Source organism: Meles meles, chromosome 13, assembly GCF_922984935.1.
Source record: "Meles meles chromosome 13, mMelMel3.1 paternal haplotype, whole genome shotgun sequence".
In the NCBI taxonomy this organism is placed as follows: Eukaryota; Metazoa; Chordata; class Mammalia; order Carnivora; family Mustelidae; genus Meles; species Meles meles.
The window spans coordinates 15,977,490-16,000,222 of record NC_060078.1 but is presented as its reverse complement, the minus strand read 5'-3'; the positions used below and the strand labels follow the sequence as shown (position 1 = coordinate 16,000,222).

The 22,733-nt window shown below is 42.3% G+C and overlaps 1 protein-coding gene across 1 annotated transcript; it reads left to right on the top strand.

The window, feature by feature from the left end:
* The first annotated feature begins 10,318 nt into the window (after window positions 1-10,318).
* On the top strand, window positions 10,319-15,053 carry LOC123955016. The gene is given in 4 exon segments (XM_046026576.1): window positions 10,319-11,038; window positions 11,124-11,435; window positions 11,438-13,777; window positions 13,868-15,053. Coding segments are annotated over 4 exon segments (4,512 nt in total). The 3' UTR covers window positions 15,008-15,053.
* The last annotated feature ends 7,680 nt before the right edge of the window (window positions 15,054-22,733 follow it).

Below are 22,733 nucleotides of genomic sequence, written 5' to 3'. Positions count from 1 at the left end.
AGCTTTTTCTGACCAGGTCCCCCTGGTCAATCCCGGAGGCAGAATGTACCAATGTAATTCATAAAAATTTACTGCAATTTGTAATTATTTACATGCATATCTTTCTTGGCATTTTTATTTTATGACCCTTACCACCAAACACTCAACTGAGCCTGGGTCTTTCCTGAAGCAAACTCTTGAGGTTGTATTTGTTTGTTTATTTTACTGTTTAGTACCTATCCATAAATTATTTCAGGAGGATGCTTTCCTTTCCTGAGGAAAGGAAATAACAGAGACTTCTTATAATCATGCATTTCACTAAAGGTAAAAGTCAAGGCAGTTTCTGTACAACATGAGAAATTTATGAGGACAAACATCACTGTCAAATCCTTAGCTCCCAGGTTATGAGCTATCTGCAACTAAGTACAAATGAACTGAATTTAAGGCGAAGGAAGGGTTATTTTGTCAATTCTAGCATCGGAGCCCAGAATGTAGAAAAAAAAATCCCTTTTTTTATATGTTACCATTATTTTTATTTCTAGTCATTTGTTGATCCATGTGCTTTGTGTTATGTCAACATTTTCAGTATACTACTCTGAGTTATTTGCTTGATTTTAAAAGTGTGAAAAATTTAAAAGTAGGTTTTAGAAAAGGAACTATCATAGGCTCAGGTACATGATTATCTCCTCTTTGAAAATGAAATAAAAACGTACGTTTACAGGGGCACCTAGGTGTCTCAGTCAGTTAAGTATCTGCCTTTGGCTCAGATCATGGTTTTGGGGTCCTGGGATCAGGCCCCACATTGGGCTCCCTGTTGAGCTGAGAGTCTACTTGCCCCTCTCCCTTTGCCCCACCTTCACCCCACTCTTTCTCTCAAATAAATAAATAAATAAATAAATAAATAAAATATTTTTAAAAAGCATGTTTACAAATAAAAAATAAAAATAACAAAATAAAAATAAAAAAATAGTAAAATTAATAAAAATAAAATAAAAAATAAATTTAAAGGAACATTTTTCACATTCTATTTGTAAGCTCCTGGTAAGCCTCCAATTCCTTTTTGAATTCACTGCAGATATCAAGGAACTAAAATTTAATATGTTTTAAAAGTCATTCAACTTACAGGTATTTCTTTAGATGCTCTCTCAGTTCACCCATAGTTAGCTTTATTTTTACTTATGAGATGAAATTCTATCTAACTATATCTCAAACATCTGAAACTTACTGCTGAGAGTTGACATATGTTAGGACTGTACTGTCCATACCAGGAAGACCACGTACTTCAATAAGAAAGCATATTACTGAAGTTAAAGAGACTTAGGATTTTGCTTTGATTAACATTTTGACTATAGAGTGTTATTTTCACTTCTCTGGGTTTTCATGATGATGCTAGTCTTGTTTTGATCATCCTGCTAAATATTCTGCCCCTGTGAACAGCACCAGTGTGGATTAAATAACAATCATGCTGACACTGGATGGAGTGGACAGGGGATCAGGAGGAAAACTCTCCATACTATGGGTGTGGCATCTTCCAATCCAGCTAGCAGCATTGGACTGCCTAGAAGTGACTTCCTGCCCCTGTAGGTAGCTTCAGTACAGACAGCAAGAGCTCCCCTGGCCCCAGGGGGCCGGTGGATGAAATTTTAGTGCCCACAGGCCTGGTTTCTTGCCCCTCAACCCCTTCTGACAGCACCAGGTGCAGGAAAGTTTACTTTGCTCCTGTGGGCAGAGCCAGTAGGGATCCTGTGGGAACCTTAGCAGCAGCCTGAAGATAAAGGAGATGAGAGGAGCACTTGAAGGTTTTGAAAATGAAATTTTCACTGGACCAGTAGCCCGTAAAATGAGCCCAGGACCTGCAGGCCAATCTAATCAGAGTGACTACCTCCTGAAATGGGGATTTGGTAGGATCTAGAGTCTCCTAACCTAATATCAGAAATACCCAGGATATAGTAAAAAAAGCATCTGTCACACCAAAGATGAGGAAAACAATAACACAAATTAGAAAAATCAACCAACAGAAGACAACACTGAGATGAATCACACGTGTGACTTATCTTGAAGGATTTTAAAACATGGTCATAAAAAAAAGGGCTTCACTGATCAATAACTGGTCTCAAAAGAAATAAACAACTGACAACCATTTCAAAGAAACAGAAGACATGAAAAAGAACTGAATAGAAATTAGAGAACTGGAAATAAAATTACAGAAATAAAAATCTCACCAGATGAGGATGATGACAGAATAAATACGACAGGAATGAACTGGTGAGCTGGGACACGGAACAAGACCCATCATCCAGTCTGAAAACAGACAGGAGCCAACCAAGAGAGCAGAAAGGAACAGAGGGGTGGGGGCCTGTGGGATAATGACAAGACAACTGATATTGTATGGTCGACATCCCAGAGGGAAGGGGAAAGAGTGGGGTTGAGAAAGAGTTTCAGGAAATATGGGTTGAGTTTTTCCAAAAATTGACAAAAGACACACACACATATATATTAAGTGACAAAATCCCAAACAGAACACAAACCTAAAGAAATCTGCAATAAGAGACACAACAGTTAAAACTTCTGAAAACTGATAGCAAAATAAAAATCATGAAAGCAGGGGCACCTGGGTGGCTCAGTGGGTTAAGCCTCTGCCTTCAGCTCAGGTCATGATTTCAGGGTCCTGGGATAGAGTCCCGCATCGGGCTCTCTGCTCATCAGGGAGCCTGCTTCCTCCTCTCTCTCTCTCTGCTTGCCTCTCTGCCTACTTGTGATCTCTCTCTGTCAAATAAATAAAATCTTAAAAAAAAATCATGAAAGCAGCCAAAGAAAAGCAACACATTACTTACAGGGAAATACCCATACTAACGTCAATAGATTTCTAATCTAAAGTCTTGGATCCAAAAGAGACAATATTTTTGTTGTCTGAAACATTTTGTTGTGCTGAAAAAAATGCAATGATTCCTGCAGATTCTTTATCTAGAGGAAATACTATTCAGGAATGAATACGGAGATACAGACATTCTTAGGTAACAGAAAGCTAAGAGAATTTTCCACTAGTAAACACAGCACTAAAGAAAAGTTAAAGGAAATACTCAAAATGGGAAGGAAATGATAACACAAGAAAGCTTGGAATTTCTGATAAGATAGGAAACAGTGGGATGTGTAAAAATACACACAATACACTTAGTTCAACATGATGATACAGATAAGGTTGGAAGTATAAGAATGGAAAAAGATATACCATGGGAAAAGTAATGGGAAAAAAAAAACAAACAAGAGTGGGTATTTGAATATCGATCTAGTAGACTTCAAAGTAAAATTACAAGGGACAAAGGGGTGATATAATATAATAGCAAAAGGATCATCCCAGCAAGAAGAAATAGTGGCTTAGTAATCTAAACCCAGAACTACAAGTATGTGGAACAAAATCAGATACATTTGAAAGGAGGAATAGACAAATCTACAATTACAGTTGGAGACTTCACTTTCAGGGAAGACTAGGACCAGCAGACAGAATGTCAGTAAAAGTTATAGAAAAAGTGCAAACACTGGCAACAACAAAATGTGACATACAGAACTCTCCACCCAACAAAAGCAGAAAACACATTTCCTCAAGCATCCATGGAAAATTCACTAAAATAGACATTATCCTCAGTCATAAGACACACTTCAACAAATTTTACACATTTCAAATTATACAGAGCATATCCTCTAGCCATAATAGAATACAACTAGAAACCAAAACCAGAAGAGAACAGGAAAATGTGCAAACACATGGAAAATAAACAACAAATTTCTAAATAATGCATGGGTCAAATATAAAGCCTTACAGGACATTAAAAAAATACACTGCTGAAAACAGAACTACAATATAACAGAATTTATGGGTTACAGTTAAGGTAATACTAAGCAAAAGTTTTATAGCATTAACTATTCACTTTAGAAAAGAGGAAAGGTCTCAAGTCAATAATTTAAGTTCCTACTCAAAGGAAACAAAGAGCATAATAAACATACAACAAGCAAAGCAGAAATGTAGAACATTGATAAAAATAGAGAAACTCAGTAAGAGGTTGGTTCTTCAATAAAGTTATTACTTGATAAAACTCTAGCAAAATTGACAAATAGGAAAAGAAAGATGTTATTCACCAGTATAAGGACAGAAATAGAAGATATTACCACAGATCCTAAAGATATCAAAAGAATAAATATAAGATAATATGAATGTGTTTATACTCATAAATTTGACAATTAAAAATATTCCCAATGTTAAGCTTATTACTTCTTTAACTACTATTTACCATAATCAATACAGTTTGGTATGGCAGCAGCAAGACACACCGATCATTGGCATAGAACAGAAAACCCAGAAGGAGATCCATTCAAATACACCCAACTGATTTTTCATTAATGTGAAACAGGCATCCAGAAGAGGAAAGACAGAGCTTTCAACAAAAAAATTAACATCTGCAGGTTAAAGAGAAAGTAATTAACCCTAGCTAATCCTCACATTTTATAGAAAAATCAACTCACAGTTGATCTCAGATTTATATTTATATTTAAGATGCAAAACTAGGGGTCCTGGGTTGTACAGTCAGTTAAGCATTTGACTGTGGGTTTCAGCTCAGGTCATGATCTCAGGGTTGTGAGATTGAGCCCATCAGGCTCCACATTCAGTTGGAGTCTGCTTGAGATTCTCTCTACCTCTGCCTCTGCCCCTTCCCTCTGTGTGCATGCTCTCTCTCTCTAAAATAAATAAGTAATTTTTTTTTCAAAGATGTAAAACTAAAAAAAGAACATTTAAGTAAAAAACAGGAGAAATTCCTCAAATCTAGGGCAGGTGAATTGGTTGTAGACATTATTATTTTTGTTGTTACTATTTTTTGGTCTGTGAAAAACTCTGTTAAGAGGGAGAAATGACAAGGTACAGACTGGGGGATAATATTATCATGCCACTTATTTAACATAGGACTTGTGTCCAGAATCTATACAGATCTCCCACAATGTAACAGGAGGAAGATCTCATTAGAAAATGTATAACAGACTTGAACAGACATTTTATCAAATGGCAGACAAACATATAAAAAATGTCCAATATAACTATGCAAATGGAAATTAAGAGTGCAATTAGAAATAACTAAACTATCAAAAAGGCTAAATTAAAGGTAATGAGAACACCATATGCTGGTGAGGATGTAGGGAAATGTGATTACCATCCATTCCTAGTGGGAAGGTAAAATGGAACTCTCGGATACAGCTTAGCACTTTCCTAGAAAATCTGAACATGCAACCACCTATAGGACTCATCAATTGCTCTACTGAAATGTTTATTCCAGAGAAATGAAAACTGATCTGACATAAGTCTCTACATGAATGTTAATAGCAGTTTCCTTTGTGATAGTCCCAACCTGGAAACAACTCAGGCATCCTTCAATGAGTGAACAGTTAAACTGTGATACATCCAAACCATGGAATAGAACATAGATAAGCAAAATGACCTGGACAGATTGCAAGTATATTTAACACTTAAATTTTTAAAAAAGCAAAAACTGGGACACCTGGGTGGCTGAGTTGGTTAGGTGACCAACTCTTGATTTTGGTTCAGATATGATCTCAGGGTCATGATATGGAGCCCTGCGTTGGGGTCCACATTCAGCACAGAACCTGCTTGAGATTCTCTGTCTCCTTTTCCCTTTTCCCCTCCCTCCATTCACATATGCTCTCTCTCTAAAAATTAAAAGTAAAAATCTTTAAAAAAAAAACAAACAAACAAGAAATCCTACAAGTTTACATACTATAGGACTGTCCTGCAAAATTCTTGAAATAACAAAATCATGGAGATGGAGAACAGAATAGCAATTGCCAGGGCTTAGGGAAGGAGTGGGGCAGTGTGTGGGGAAATGAAGGCAAAGTATAGGGAGTTGTGAGGGGATATGTTTTGCATCCTGAATGTACACACATAACTACATTTCATGTGTGTTCATACACCATACAAATAGGAATGTATGTAAAGTCAGTGAAATATGAATAAACTCGATGTCAGTTTCCTGTTTTTAATATTATACAATAGTTATAGGAGATGTTACTGGTGGATAAACTGGAGGGACAAGGAGCATCCCTGTACAAAACAGTTGCTCCTCATCAATTTATAATTGTTCCAAATCAAAAGATAAAACATTCACTAAAAAAAATTTATATATATATACACTATGTATAAATATATATATATAAATAAGTATATATACACTGTGACATGTAAAAATTATATGAAAAGGATCAAATTTAAAAAGGTATTAATTAGTTATATGTTATGATATGTAAAAATGAGATCAAAGTCTGAGTGTAAAACCTATTATGTCTACAGGAAAATTGAGAAAATAATGTTTTAACTTTGGGTCAAACAGAAAGCATAAACCATTAAAAATGATTTATTTTGATAAACTAATATTCATTTAAATTTGTAAAATTTACTTTTAAAATGATACAGTTAAGGAAAGAAAAACATGAAAATGAGATAGAATATATTCAAAATACCTACCTGGTAAAGGATATAACATACATATAACACATATACTAATAAAATAATCTATAGTAACACACATATCTGCACACACACACACACATATATAGATACATATTTGTTATATCAAAAATATGTGATGACAGGGGCGCCTGGGTGGCTCAGTGGGTTAAGCCTCTGCCTTCGGCTCAGGTCATGATTTCAGGGTCCTGGGATCGAGCCCTGCATCGGGCTCTCTGCTCAGCGGGGAGCCTGCTTCTCCCTCTCTCTCTGCCTGCTGCTCTGCCTACTTGTGATCTCCGTCTCTCTGTCAAATAAATAAATAAAATCTTTAAAACAAAATGTGATGACACTTTAACCAAAAAGAAACAAGTAACAGATAATGAGGTGAAGATATATTGAAAATAATTAATGATTAAGGTAAAGGAAATTGAAGTCACTATTAGATACCAGTCATACCTATCAGAATGGCCAAACTAAATAAACTAATCAAACCAAACCACACCAAAACCAAACAACAAACAACTAAAGTCTAGCTAACAAGAGCAAGTACTGGAGAAGCTACAGAGCACCTGACACTGTCATTTCAGGCAAAATGCTAAAGCCATTTTGGAAAATAATTGGACAGCTCTTTAGATGAAGATACAGGGGCAGCTGGGTTGCTCAGTTAGATAAGCGTCTGCCTTTGCCTCAGGTTATGATCTTTGGGTCTGTGGGATTGAGTCATTCATTGGGCTCCATGCTCAGCGGGATGTTTGTTTCTCCCTCATCCTCTGCTTCTATCCCCACCCCCATTTGTTCTCTCCCTCTCTCCTTCCCTGTAATGAATAAATAAAACCTTAAAAAAAATACTTACAGTAGAACCCAACAACACCACTGCTGGCTTATTATTCAAGAAAAGTGACAATATATGTCTATAGAAAGACTTGTGTTGGAAAAAGAAAAAAAAGTTCATCAACTTGTGGATGGATAACCAAACGTAGAATATTCTTAAATGGAATACTATTCAGTAAGTAAATAATAAGCAAATGAGGGCGCCTGGGTGGCTCAGTGGGTTAAGCCGCTGCCTTTGGCTCGGGTTGTCTCGGGGTCCTGGGATCGAGTCCCACATCGGGCTCTCTGCTCTGCTCAGCGGGGAGCCTGCTTCCCTCTCTCTTTCTCTCTGCCTGCCTCTCTGCCTACTTGTGATCTCTCTCTCTCTCTCGCTGTCAAATAAATAAATAAATAAAATCTTAAAAAAATAAGCAAATGAATAAATGATCAAATAAAACTGATAAAATCAACAAAATGAGTATATCTCAAAAGCATTACTCTAGGTTCAAGAATCCAAAGACAGGAGGATTTGTACTGTGTGGTTCAATTTATGTGATCTTCTTCTTCTTTTTTTTTTTTTTAAAGACTTTATTTATTTATTTGACAGAGAGAGATCACAAGTAGGCAGAGAGGCAGGCGGAGAGAGTGGGGTGGGAAGCAGGCTCCATGCTGAGCAGAAAGCCCGATGTGGGGCTCAATCCCAGGATGCTGGGATCATGACCTGAGCCGAAGGCAGAGGCTTTAACCCACAGAGCTACCCAAGTGTCCCCCAATTTATGTGACTTTCTGAGGAAAGAGGCAATATTTGAGGGATGGAACAACAGTTGTTCTAAAAGGGGGTGAAAGAGTGCTCTTTGCATAGCAAAGGAGCAGTTAATTAGTTCCTTTGTTATGTGAAGAGTACCCCTGCCTGCAAAGACCCTTCCCCCAGGGTTAAATTCAATATAACTGCTCTTTTGCTTTTCTGTAACCGCTTAGCTCCCTCAATACAATGTTAGTTGGTAACTTCATAATAGCTGTTTCTTAGCAAGATAGGGCACTCCCTGCAAACAGCTTTCTCGTAAGATATGGCCTAATACCTGACCACATAGGCAGGGGGCCGCATAGTCACGTTAGTCACGTAGGCAGGGGTGTTCCGCTGAATCACAAGGCCTAACTTCCCTTCTTTGTTTCCCCTTCCCCGCCTTTTTCCTTGCGCGCGCAGATCTCCCAAAGCCAATCCGCAAACACCAAGTATGCCTTTTTCAAATGTTCATATTGTCAGCCAATCAGCTCCGTCTCATCCAAAACTTGTTTGTACCTGTCTATAAAAACCCTGCACCACTCCAGCCTGGGGTGCTCAGCTGGCAGGAGCTGCTGACCACCCGCAGGCGCCCGCGTTACAATAAAGATCCTCTTGCTATTTGCATCCTGTGGCAGTGTTGAATTCTTGGGTACGGGGATCCGGGGGTCTTACATTTGGAGGTCCCACCGAGATCTTCGGACTCCTGCCCAGGGATCCAACTGACTCCCACCGGGAGGTAAGCTGGCCAGCATTTAAAATTTAATAACTGTGTTCTTGTCTCCCGTCTCATGTTCTCGTTTGTCCTCCGTCCTGCCTATATGCCTGTATAGGATTGTACAACAGCGCGTTGTTGCTTTGTATTTTGGGCAGCTTGAGAAGGAGTTGACGAACTCGGACTTCTCCCCTGCCACCCTGGGGGACGCCCCAGGCATTAAAGTATTTGTTTGTCCGCCACAGGGGAGCCTCTTGGTTCCCCTGGGCAGGTTTTGTCCACCACAGGGAGACCTCGAGGCTCCCTTGGGTCGGTTGAATTTGTACTTTCGGTTTTGCACCGAAATCGCGCAGCGTTTCTTTTTGCCGGCTCGTTAAATGTCTTATGTGTTTTGTGTATCTTTCTCGTTGCACTTTGGGTTTCCCTTGATTCCATGTGTATGACTATGTAAGGCAGATAAACTGGGCCCCCCCCCCCCCCCACGAATGTGCAGCTAGGGCGGAAAAAAAAAAAAAAAGGGAGCTCAGAAGTGGGCTGGGCAGGCTGAAGCGGAGGCTAGAAGGAACGCCCCTGCCGCCTGGGCTGCACGGTGCGGCGCGGCTACGAGTTCTAAGCTGCTCGCCTGTCCAGGCAGTCGGGGGGCCTCCTGACTCCTGCAGCTGCCATCTCTGTGCCCTTGGGAAAGAGAGAGACACTATGCCTAGCAAAGAAAATGTGCGATTTTAGAGACAGAACCAGTAAGTAGGAGACAGGTATGCCAGAAATAAAAACAAAAAAGATGATGGACAGGAGGATATAAGGGAGCCAATGGCTGTAACCAGAGCCAACTGGGGTTGGTCTAACTCAGGACAGAGACCTTAAGGAATATTCCCAAGCAGCTGCCAAAACTTCTTTGTTTTGGGGAATTTCCCTGCTTTCTCTGGCCTGACTTGGACTGCTTAACCCTAAGTTAAGTTTGGTATTTTAATTAAGATCAACATGTCTTTTAAGTTATCAGCAGTAAATATAAAACTTCAAAGTTTACTGAAGGTCAAATAAGCTCATGTTATTGGTTAAAATTTGTTAGCAAAAAGAAATTACTAAACTGATGGCTAATTGTCTGTTTCAAAGTTTTAATGGGTAATTGTTAAAGTAGCTTTCAAAGTCTTTAGTAACCTAAAAGTTCAAAGTTTTGCTTGGATAACAAATAAAATTAAATTTGTTGGACATCTAGGTCTTTTTCAGATAGAATAGAATACTAAAGCATTGATTACTGAACATAGGTTTGTGCTTTTAACTTATTATAGCAAAGAAACTAAGAATATTTAAATCTGTTGGTAAACATGTTTTGTGCTTAACTGATTCATAATTTGCCATCTAAAGAATTCTGTTATAATGTTCACAATTGGTTAATACTTAGTCTTCACTAGAGATTAAGGTGTATCTAAGAGTAAAAAATTCTGCTTAGTGTAACTAAGACTGATGAAAATAAAGAAAGCAACTCTGTATGTAGGAAAGTAGGAGATATATAAGAAAGATTAAAGGAATGGGAGTCCAGGAGCCAGGTCTGGTTCCTCAGCCCTGGGAGATCTCAGGCGAGCTGAGCTTGCAGCTCCGGGGAGGACCCAGGGATGCTAGGTGGCTAGGGGTACCATGGCTGGTGCTGCAAGTCCCCCTGAAGCCCGAGCTCTCACTGGCTGCCTCTGTAGCATCCTTTCCTCTGGTGCTGCCAAGCTGGTCCACATCTCACCTGGATTCAGAGCTCAGTGCCACATGGGTCCTAGGGGCTCCCCCGGGACGGCCCAAGGACTGCCATTGGACCCTTGGCCAGAGAGATAAAAGAAAGAGGAGGCCCACACAACTCCCTAATGTGATAGATGCTGCCTTCCCTTGGACTCGTCCTGCCTGGGATTTTAATACGGCCGAAGGTAGGAACCACCTAAATCTTTACCGCCAGTTACTCATAGCAGGTCTCCATAATGCGGGGCGCCACCCCACCAATTTGGCTCAGGTAAGACAGGTCACTCAGGGGTCAGAGGAATCTCCAACCGCTTTCCTAGAAAGGCTTAAGGAGACTTATCGCAGGTATACGCCCTTTGACCCAGATAGCAATGAGCAGAGAGGAAACATTTCTATGACGTTTATATGGCAGTCAGCACCAGATATAAGGAATAAACTACAGCGCTTAGAGAATCTACAAGATTTCTCTTTGCAAGATTTATTAAAGGAGGCAGAAAAGATTTTTAATAAAAGAGAGACTTAGGAAGTTGCAGGAAGAAAAGGAGGAAGTTGCAGGAAGAAAAGGAGGAAAGTTACAGGAAGAAAAGGAAGAACGACTTAGGAAGTTGCAGGAAGAGAAAGAGGAGAAACTAAAGAAGGAGGCTGAGGAAAGGGAAGAAAAACGAGAATGTAAACGAAGTAAGGAACTTAGCAAAATCTTGGCCGCCGTAATACAAGGCAGCCAAGGACCAGAGGCAGGAAAGTCAGACAGGGAGGGAGACATAAGGAGGCCCCAAGTAGACCGAAACCAATGTGCCTACTGTAAAGAAAGGGGACATTGGGCCAAAGAGTGCCCGAAGAAATTCCGACACCCTAAGGAAAATGCTAAGCAAGTCACAAGACTTATGGCTTTAGACGAAGACTAGGGCCATCAGGGTCAAGAGCCCCCCCCCCCGAACCCCAGGTAACCCTAACCGTTGGTGGGCAACCAGTCACCTTCTTAGTAGATACAGGGGCTCAACACTCCGTTCTAACCAAGAGCCTTGGACCATTAAGTGACCGGATGGCATGGATTCAAGGAGCAACAGGAGGAAAGCAATGGACTACGGAGAGAAGAGTACATTTGGCTTCAGGTAAAGTTTCTCACTCGTTCCTTCATGTGCCTGACTGCCCCTACCCACTCCTGGGGAAAGATTTATTAACCAAGCTCAAGGCTCAAATCCATTTTGAGCCACAGGGGGCCACTGTGACCGGCCCCAACGGGACTCCTTTACAATTCCTTACCCTACAGTTAAAAGAAGAATATAGATTACATGAGGAGCCCTCCCAACCTCAGAGAAACATAGAGTCCTGGCTTGCGTCTTACCCAGATGCCTGGGCGGAAACAGGAGGAATGGGACTAGCTATCCAGCAGCCCCCTATTCACATACAATTAAAGGCAACGGCCGTTCCTGTCAATGTTAAGCAATATCCTATGTCCAATGAGGCCTACCAGGGCATCAAACCGCACATAAGGCGGTTACTAGACCAGGGCATTTTGGCCCCATGCCAGTCCTCCTGGAACACTCCTCTGTTACCCATCAAGAAACCTGGCACCAATGATTACCGGCCGGTTCAAGACCTAAGAGAGGTCAATAAGAGGGTAGAGGACATCCACCCTACGGTGCCCAACCCTTACAACTTACTTAGCACCCTGCCTCCAACCCATTCCTGGTATACAGTCCTAGATCTCAAAGATGCTTTCTTCTGTTTGAGACTGAGTCCTCAGAGTCAGCCCCTCTTGGCCTTTGAATGGAGGGATCCGGATTTGGGAATATCGGGTCAGTTAACCTGGACACGGCTACCACAGGGGTTTAAGAATAGCCCAATGCTGTTCGACAAAGCTCTTCACCAGGACCTAGCCGACTTCCGGGTAAGACATCCCTCTCTGATCCTGCTCCAATATGTCGATGACATCCTATTAGCAGCTACCAATAAAGAGGACTGCCAAACAGGTACTGGGGATCTCCTACAGGCCCTAGGCCAATTGGGATATAGGGCATCCGCAAAGAAAGCCCAAATTTGCCAGACTAAAGTCACCTACTTGGGCTACGAGTTATATAATGGCCAACGATGGCTGACGGCTGCAAGGAAAGAGACTATATCTGGCATTCCCGCACCTCAAAACCACAGGCAACTGCGGGAATTTCTAGGAATGGCGGGTTTTTGTAGACTATGGATCCCGGGGTTTGCAGAAATAGCGGCTCCTCTGTACCCCTTAACCAAACAAGATACTCCTTTTGTTTGAACTGAGCAACAACAGCAGGCATTTGACCATATCAAACAAGCGCTCCTCAAATCTCCGGCATTAGGCCTGCCAGACATAACAAAACCCTTCAACCTCTTTGTTGATGAAAAACAAGGATTTGCTAAGGGGGTCCTAACTCAAAGACTCGGGCCTTGGAGACGCCCTATTGCCTACCTCTCCAAGAAGTTAGACCCCATGGCGGCAGGCTGGCCACCATGTCTAAAAATGATAACAGCAATCACAGTCCTCATCAAGGACACAACCAAACTAACTTTGGGACAGCCCCTAACCATCCTGGCTCCACATACAGTGGAGTCTCTAATCTGCCAACCACCAGACCGCTGGCTGTCTAATGCCCGCCTGACTCATTATCAGTCCCTCCTCCTGGACTCAGACAGGATCCAGTTCGGACCTATAGTGACTCTTAACCCCGCAACTTTATTGCCCACTCCTGGGGAGGCACCATTGCATGACTGTCACCAGATCCTTGCTGAAACACATGGGACACGGCCCAACCTAACTGATCAGCCCATGAAGGATGCAGACCTGACCTGGTATACTGATGGTAGTAGCTACCTGCAAGATGGAAAACGACGGGCAGGAGCGGCCATCACGACCAACTCTCAAATTATATGGGCAAGCGCGCTGCCAGAAGGCACCTCGGCGCAGCGGGCAGAATTAATTGCCCTAACCCAGGCCCTCCAACTGGCAGAAGATAAAAATCTTAATGTCTATACAGACAGCAGATATGCTTTTGCCACTGCCCATGTTCACGGAGAGATCTATCGGCGGAGGGGACTGCTAACCTCAGACGGCAAAGAGATTAAAAATAAGACTGAAATATTGGCCCTATTAAAGGCCTTATTTCTCCCCAAGAAGCTGAGCATAAGACACTGCCCTGGCCACCAAAAAGGGGATACCCCCGAGGCAAGAGGAAATCGCCTGGCTGACGCAACGGCCAAACAGGCAGCTTTGGGGCCCCAGCTATTAACTGTCACCATACTCACTGGGACGGAAGGGATAGATGGGACACCCATTTGGAATTATGAGGCCGACTTGGACTTCATACAGAAGTTAGGGGCCGATTACAACTCAGCCCTGAACCGATGGGAATACCAGGGAAAAGCCATAATGCCCATAAAAATGGCAAAAGAATTAATAAATCATCTTCACCAGTTGACTCATTTAAGTGCAAGTAAAATAAAGACCCTAATGGATAGGGAAGATCTAAAAGACTTTATCCCCAAAAGAAACTTCCTTCTTCATCAAGCGGCCGCTAATTGCAAAGCCCGTGCTCAAGTTAATCCTGGAAAGACTGTTATTGGACCAGGGGTCCGGGTACGTGGTCATCGACCTGGCACACATTGGGAGGTTGACTTCACCGAGATTAAACCTGGCATGTATGGATATAAATATCTTTTAGTTTTTTTAGATACCTTTTCAGGATGGGTAGAAGCCTTTCCTACCAAAAAGGAAACTGCCAACATAGTTGCCAAGAAATTGTTGGAAGAAATCTTCCCAAGGTATGGAATGCCCGAGGTACTGGGGTCTGACAACGGGCCTGCCTTTGTCTCTCAGGTAAGTCAGTCGGTGGCCAAGCTTCTGGGGATTGATTGGAGACTACATTGTGTTTATAGACCCCAGAGTTCAGGACAGGTAGAAAGAATGAATAGAACCATTAAGGAGACTTTAACTAAATTACTGCTTGAAACTGGCTCTAAAGACTGGGTATTGCTCCTACCTCTAGCACTCTATCGGGCCAGGAACACCCCAGGCCCGCATGGCCTAACTCCCTTTGAAATTCTCTATGGCGCTCTGCCCCCTGCTGTCACATTCTTTGCGCCAGATATCTCTGCTCATTCCCCCTCCCCCTCTATACAGGCCCATCTGCAAGCCTTGCAGCTGGTACAACAAGAGGTCTGGAAACCTCTGGCAGCCGCCTACGAGGAGAAACTTAACACCTCACTGCGGCCCCATCCCTATAAAATTGGGGACACCGTCTGGGTCCGCAGACATCGAGCCACAAACCTCGAACCCCGTTGGAAGGGACCCTACACGGTACTCCTGACAACACCCACGGCACTGAAGGTCGACGGAATTGCAGCCTGGATCCACGCCTCCCATGTAAAAGCGGCACACCCAGAAGAACAAACCGGACACCCTCAGAACTCGGAATGGACCGTCCAATGCTCCCCAAACCCACTAAAGATAAGGCTTATTCGCCGTTAATCCTACTCTTTTGCTTATTCTCATTCCTTTCCCCTGTAATCGGCACCAACCCACATATCCCCCAAGCAATTAACCTGGTAGGTCATTAATAGTGTAGGACTAACAGTTTGGAATATATCACGCACTGCCACTCCCTACACATGGTGGCCTAACCTATACCCTGACATTTATAAAATAGCCTTGGGGGCCCCAGCAAACTGGGACATAGCGGACCAGTGGGACCTCCAGAAACCACCCACAATACCTGCCAGAGGAGGGTTGCATGGCCACGCAATCTACGGTTGCGGAAATCCTTAACTTCCCTCTCAGAGGTCGTGCTACAAAATAGAAGGGGGTTAGATCTACTGTTCCTAAAAGAAAGAGGACTATGCGCAGCCTTAAAGGAGGAATGCTGTTTTTATGCTGACCAAACTGGGGTGGTTAGGGAGACAATGGATAAACTTCGAGAGAGATTAGCCCAAAGGAGAAGGGATTTTGAATCCCAGCAAGGCTGGTTTGAAGGCTGGTTCAATCGATCACCTTGGTTCACAACTTTATTGTCCACCCTCATGGGACCCCTTATTATTCTATTATTGATTTTATCATTTGGCCCTTGCATCCTAAGTAAACTCGTCCAGTTCATGAAAGACCACTTGTCGGTAATTCAGACCATGGTACTGACACAGCAATACCAACTCCTTAAACAAAGAGGGTCCCGGACTAGCTCAATGCAAGGGCAGGACATGCAAGAACAGGACGAATGGATATAAGATTCTATCCATGATCAAGAAAGAGGGGGGAAATGAAAGAGTGCTCTTTGCATAGCAAAGGAGCAGTTAATTAGTTCCTTTGTTATGTGAAGAGTACCCCTGCCTGCAAAGACCCTTCCCCCAGGGTTAAATTCAATATAACTGCTCTTTTGCTTTTCTGTAACCGCTTAGCTCCCTCAATACAATGTTAGTTGGTAACTTCATAATAGCTGTTTCTTAGCAAGATAGGGCACTCCCTGCAAACAGCTTTCTCGTAAGATATGGCCTAATACCTGACCACATAGGCAGGGGGCCGCATAGTCACGTTAGTCACGTAGGCAGGGGTGTTCCGCTGAATCACAAGGCCTAACTTCCCTTCTTTGTTTCCCCTTCCCCGCCTTTTTCCTTGCGCGCGCAGATCTCCCAAAGCCAATCCGCAAACACCAAGTATGCCTTTTTCAAATGTTCATATTGTCAGCCAATCAGCTCCGTGTCATCCAAAACTTGTTTGTACCTGTCTATAAAAACCCTGCACCACTCCAGCCTGGGGTGCTCAGCTGGCAGGAGCTGCTGACCACCCGCAGGCGCCCGCGTTACAATAAAGATCCTCTTGCTATTTGCATCCTGTGGCAGTGTTGAATTCTTGGGTACGGGGATCCGGGGGTCTTACAGGGGCATTACACTCCATACACTCTGGTGTATGGGAAATACTATCTTGATTGGGGTGGTATTTACAGCTGTAAATGTTTGTTAACCCTCACAGAACTGTATGCCTAGAAAGGGTGATTTTCATCGGATGTAAACGATACCTCAAATTCCGGGAGGAATGGCTGTGAGGTATGCAAGCCGTACATTTCCTAGGGGCCAGAGCATTATGTATCTGCCAACAGATACATACACGTGTATCTGCTGCAGCGTGGGAGACCCGGATGTACTGGGGACCTGAGTGATCTAGGGCTGGGTCCTCACCAGCGAGAGAGCCCAGTGGAGTCCAATGCCAAGACATGGGGGAAGAAGACCAACGGATTACTCCTGTGAGTGTGACCCCTTTCCTAAGCCCACAAGTTACAAAACCCTGGGGGAGCTAATGTCACATTGTTCCCACAATTGAAGAACCCTGAGTGAGTAACAGCTTGAAACTCTAGAAAAAAACAATCTTTCCTCTATTAACCTTCCACATCCTCTGGAAGACATATTTACATAGAAGCACAAGTCCAAATAATGGACTATCAGCTCTTGTTTTCAGGTTTACCCAAACAAACAAAACAGAAACAGGTGTAAGAAAACAGGATTTATAGAAAATTCTGGACGGCATCCTGAAACTTGTTTTCCTGGCAGCATTTAAAGACTACCTCAGAAAGCATTCCATAGCCTCATAATGGCTTAGTAAACACCTCCAGGCAGATGCATTTCTGTTGTATCAAAACGTTTCCACTGTGCTCGTGTAGCCCTCCGAACAAGCACTGCGAGGAAATGTCAGCGTGTGTCATGGCACTGGTGTTTTGAAGGGAATTGGGCTTGGTAATAAGCCTTTCAAAGCTAGCCAATACAGGGTAATACCTGATCCTCTCTTTTTTCGTTTTGAATCTGTCAAATAAATATCCAGCAAGGAAAGTCTTGCCTATCATTTCTGTCAAATGAAGGACTCCTTCTGAATCTTTCAAATAGCATGTACTTTGCGTCCCATCCCCTAACCCTTCTCTTCAATCCCCAAACCCCGCAGTTAACAGCTCCTTTTAAACCTGCCTTTCTTGGGGCGCTGGATATACCACAGTATGGTTAGTTACACTTAATCCTCTGCAATCATGGTGATTTCTTACTGTTAATAGAGACATCTTTTCTAGTTTTATGGAACATTGGATGGTAATTGACACCTAATGTTCATATTTGCTATACTTCAAATCTCATAATTTATTTTATTTCTGATCTAAGTTATTTCTACTCTGCCAGTAAAAATTAAAATTGATTCTAGGAGCAACACGTAGAAGGAGGGTAATTCTCAGCATTTTTGCCTGGATTGGAGGAAAAACTGTTGCCACAAACCACACCCAGGAACTTGTTAAAGATGTGCTGCTTCTATTGTTCTTATTCCTAAGAGACCTAAATGGGCTTGAATTATAGTCCAACGATCAATGGGCTATAATAATGAAGTCTGCTCATTTACACCAGTTTTTCTGCAGAGGGATATTCTTTGAAGGTGGGAAGAGGCAGGTGTTGGAAGAAGCTGCTGGGTCAATTACTTGACCACATTCTGCACAGGGCACAACAGGAGAGCATTCCAGAGCAAGACTTCTCCGGACTGAACAGTAGGCGTGCCTTAATCAGTCAGCTAATAGCACAGACTTGTCTTTCCAAGAGAGGGAAGAAGAACTAACTGGGCAGATGACCCTGATTCCTAGCCCACAGCTTGGTTTACTGCAGATGAAGTAAATTACCATTTCTTCTACATTCTTTGGGAAAAATGGGAGTAGATTTTCTTGGTCCCTAGATCCCTATCTATTTATTGTGAAGCCTGACCACTCCACAGACTGTTTGCCCATGTCCTGGGCCTTGCACATCAGGCTGTCTGGGTTGCCTTCAAGGTACAGCTCTGCACCTTCTAGACCACACTGCAAGTCTCAGTGTTGCCCCTTACGGTGGTTCCACTTCCGTTGCTTTGTAGCTTCAGCAAGGTTGGCAGACCTAGTGTCTCACCTTATCCACAGGTGCTCATGCTCATGGGTCCCCCCTGAGAGAGTGGTGTAGAGAACACCTGAGTCCCACCTTGTTGACACCAGGCAAGCTCACGAGACCACTACTCTGCAGTGGTTTATAACTCCTTCCCGGGGCAGCACTTAAGACTACAAATTACTTGCTGCTGCATCCAGCCAGTGCTCAGTTCCTTGGATAATATTCCAATGTCACTGAGCTAGCATTCGAAACATTTATAAGTATGAAGGCAGTCACTATGGATGCACCCCGTTAATTTAATTAACTCCCGTTCAATAATGTACTCCTTTAACACATGCTTACTGAACACTTCCTGTGTTCCAGTTATCCGACCACGCAGCAGAGCTACAGAAAGGCATGTAGTATCTCCCCGAAGAAGCACCCTAGAAACCAGTCCTTCCAGTTGCACACAGAACTGCATTTTTCCTAAGGTTCAGACATGAATTCTTGAGGCCACAGAGATGCTGCTGCTCTGATCAGCCCAAAGGGACTACATGTCCCACCAGCTGTGCTCGGTGCACAGGCACCATCTGTTCAAGAAAGTCACTTCAGTTAACGGGAAGCTACAGGCAACCCAAACACATCTCAGACTTGCCCAGACCTTTCAGAGAGGCAAATAGCTATGTTACCAGTGTCTCTGTCTGTCCCTCTGTGTGTGTCTGTGCATGTGTCCATTTCTCTTGTATAAGCAAATACTTGATCAGAAATTCTTCTGACAGTTTTCTTGGCATGAAAAAAATAATAAAAATAACTCATTTTTAAAAGGTTAACAAAACACTGCTGACTTTGAAAACAAACTAGCAAGAAAACATTTTCTGATTCCAAAACTTATTTGGCAGGAACACACTTCCCTCCCAGGCACAGATTTTTTTAAGGTAATAGGAAAAAAAATACAATTTACCTAGAGAAGTTATTGTATGTTGTACTAACTATCATCCAAGCTATTAATGTTAATATAAACTTTTCATTTTGACTGTTAGTAATAGGGCAATAAAATTGCACAAAAAGGAAACTGAAGGATGTAAATAGATTTCATTTGCATATAATGGCAAATAGACAATTTCCCAGAAAGTATGAACAATATTTCACTGATTACAATATTTTAGGACAAGAATCCAATCAAAATCCTGTAGTTTATATCACCCTGGAGATAGTGGCCATACCAAAAAATAAAGAAAGTGAAGGAAATATGACCTTCCATATTATCCTGTAATGACCCGTTGTGAATTATGCTTTGTAATTAAGGAAGACTTTGTTTGCTGTGGGTTGCAACCCGTGGGAAGGGAGCATTGGAAAGAAAGCCCAGCCATACACTGAACTATAATAATCTGTTCAATAGGATAAAAGAAATAAGAGGCTCTATATTAAAGTAGATGCTTCCTTTTGTTCTCAGGAAGTGCCATACCTTTATGTCTATGGAAGTATTTTATGTAAATTGAATTGTGCGTGTCGAAACTGAAGTTGACAGATGGCCTCTTTTCTGTATCACACACACAGAGCTGGCCTATTAGATCATCTGTTGTGTTTAAGAGCACTCCTTGCTTCCAATGAACACAGCCTCTGTGTTCATTCAGTCCATGCTCTAAGTGCTGTTCAGATGAGGACCTCTCTCCTAACTGAAATGAACCCAACTGCCTGTCAGATGGGGTCAACTACTCATATTAAGATGCTTCTGTTCTTTGAAAGTTTGCTAGTTTCTTTTTTTTTTCTTTTAACAAAAAAAACCACGTTTGCTAATAACACACCAAAATACTTCATTCATTTTTGTGTTTTTGTTCTTATCATGAAAACTCTGCTTTCAATTATCCCATATATTGAAGGTTAGAGATAACTCGCAAGTGTATAAATGTGAACATTTTTGATAGAGGAATTTTCAGCACAGAAGTGCAGGCTTTTCACACATAGTTGTGGTGCTTCCATTTCCACCCTACAGACTCCCTTCTATCACACCTCTCTGCCCTGCCTGAGAGCAGGCAGAAGATACAGCACACTGGTCCTCATCCACAGGCCCAAGATGGATCAGGGAAGACACGTGAGTGTCTCCCCCAGCAAGACGCACATCCATAGAATCCCTTCTGTGGTCAGTGTAGGCTTCATGCCAAGCTTTCAGCACTTCTGCTGCTCTAGATTGTTTACTTTGAAAGAGTTCAAAGAGAAGAATTGGTAGTCCACCAGGTAGAGAGAGACAGAGAGGGTGGAGGGGTGCACACTTGCACCCAGTGTTCAACAAGACAAGGGCCAACAGTCGGTCCTCTCGCATGTGCCAGATTCTGGCCCCTCCCAGTGCCATCCATGCCAAGGATAGATCATAGCATCCTACTGGGTTCATCAAATCTACCACCAACTGCTGTTGGACCCATATTTCTGAAACACCAACCTAAACCTTCAAATGAGTTCCCAGTTCACCTATTAGTAGGGTCAAGAGAAATTTTTTTTTTTTCCGTATGAAGAAAAGACCAGGTCTCCACTGTGTATTCTGTACAACATGAGGTTTGGGTTGAATTTCACTCAATGGACACAATTTCCATCCTTTTAAGATACCTGTCCTCCCCCTGCTTGCTGTGTGGCATGATTCTGAGAGTCTTATCAACTAGATTAGCCCCTTCAGAAATCATTCTTGCTTACTTCAGCCTCTGAAGAAAGAAGGATTGTGTGGGGTGCCTCGGTGGCTCAGTGGGTTAAGCCTCTGCCTTCAGCTCAGGTCATGATCCCAAGGTCCTGGGATCGAGTCCCGTGTCGGGCTCCCTGCCCGGCAGGGAGACTGCTTCCCTTTCTCTCTCTCTCTCTGTCTGTCTCTCTGCCTACTTGTGATCTCTATCTGTCAAATAAATAATCTTAAAAAAAAAAAAAAAAAGAAAGAAAGAAGGATTGTGACTGCCCTGTACTTAGCATTTGACTTCGAATGCAGGCCTACTTTGCCTAAGTGTCATCAGCCTAATAAAGAGTCACATAAGTCAGATTATTTTTTTTTTAAATGATGGCTCTATATCAGGAAACGTATACATCTATAGTAAATGGTCTCATCTGGTAAAATTTCTCTAGTTATATCCTACAAAACCTCTAAATTGTCACTGCTAAGCCTTGCCACATTATTTTGTGTTTTTAATAGCTATCTACTTAGACACAAATGAAGAACTTGACATTTACTTCAGTTATATTATTCTATTTTCAATCTTGGTATACGCTGTCCCTAAACCAGCTCTGTTTAGATATTTGATGACCTGATTTATTAACTACTATTTATTCCTGCTGGTTTCACATTCCCTGAAATTCTGTGCCATTGGTGTTGTTCATGTAAATCATTAATAAGAGGACAGAACTTTATCCCAGGTGAGGATCACACCATGGGCACTGGGTAGAGCTCTCCTGTCCACTCAGGCCCAGGGACTGGTGATAAGTGTTGCATAAACACTCTCTCCTGAAGGAAAAGGAGGCAAATAAAAGTGAAAAATGCAGAGGAGAATACAGGGCTCACATACACCACAGAGCCTTCTTCAAGCCTCACTTTTCTTTCACACTGAAGGACAAGAAATGGTCTTAGTTATATTTAGGCAAGAAATTTCAAGTATTGAACCATAACATCCCCTGAAAGACCTCTTTTTTCAGGGTCCTCCATAAAGTCTCAAATTTTAGTTTAGTTTTCTTTTTTTTTTTTTTTAAGATTTATTTATTTATTTGAGAGAGAGAGAGCACGAGCAAAAGGAAGGGCAGAGGGAGAGAGCAAGGCAGACTCCCCACAGAACAGGGAGCTCAATGTGAGGCTCGATCCCAGGAACCTGAGATCAGGACCTGGCCATGCAGGTACCCCACATGTGGCGTTAATATCTATGGAGTCACAGCCACCAGCAGGAGCAGCACCTCCCCTCCTGACCCGGTGCTATTCTTATTTGCCTAATACACTGAATTTGTGGCCATCTACAATGTGTGCACAGGCAATCACATCTGTCTGTTGGCACTCTGGACACTGAGTTCACAATACCACAGCTCTCTGAGTTTCTTTCTATGTACCTGCATCCCGTTCCATGTTCCCTGCATATTCTCATTTATCTCTGGGTCATGAAAGAGCTGTCTGAGTGGGCTTAGTACTTCCCAGGATCTGTTCTAGAGCTGCTCCAAGGACAATGAGGAAACTGTTAAAATTCCTAATGAATAATTAAGTGAGAAAATCCCCCTACCTTATTTATTAAAAATATGAGTTCATCTTCCATCTGTCTGTCCTTTCTAAGAGGTCAACTAGATAATGTTTCCCAATATTTTGACCCCATTTCTAGAGTATGATAGACATTCAA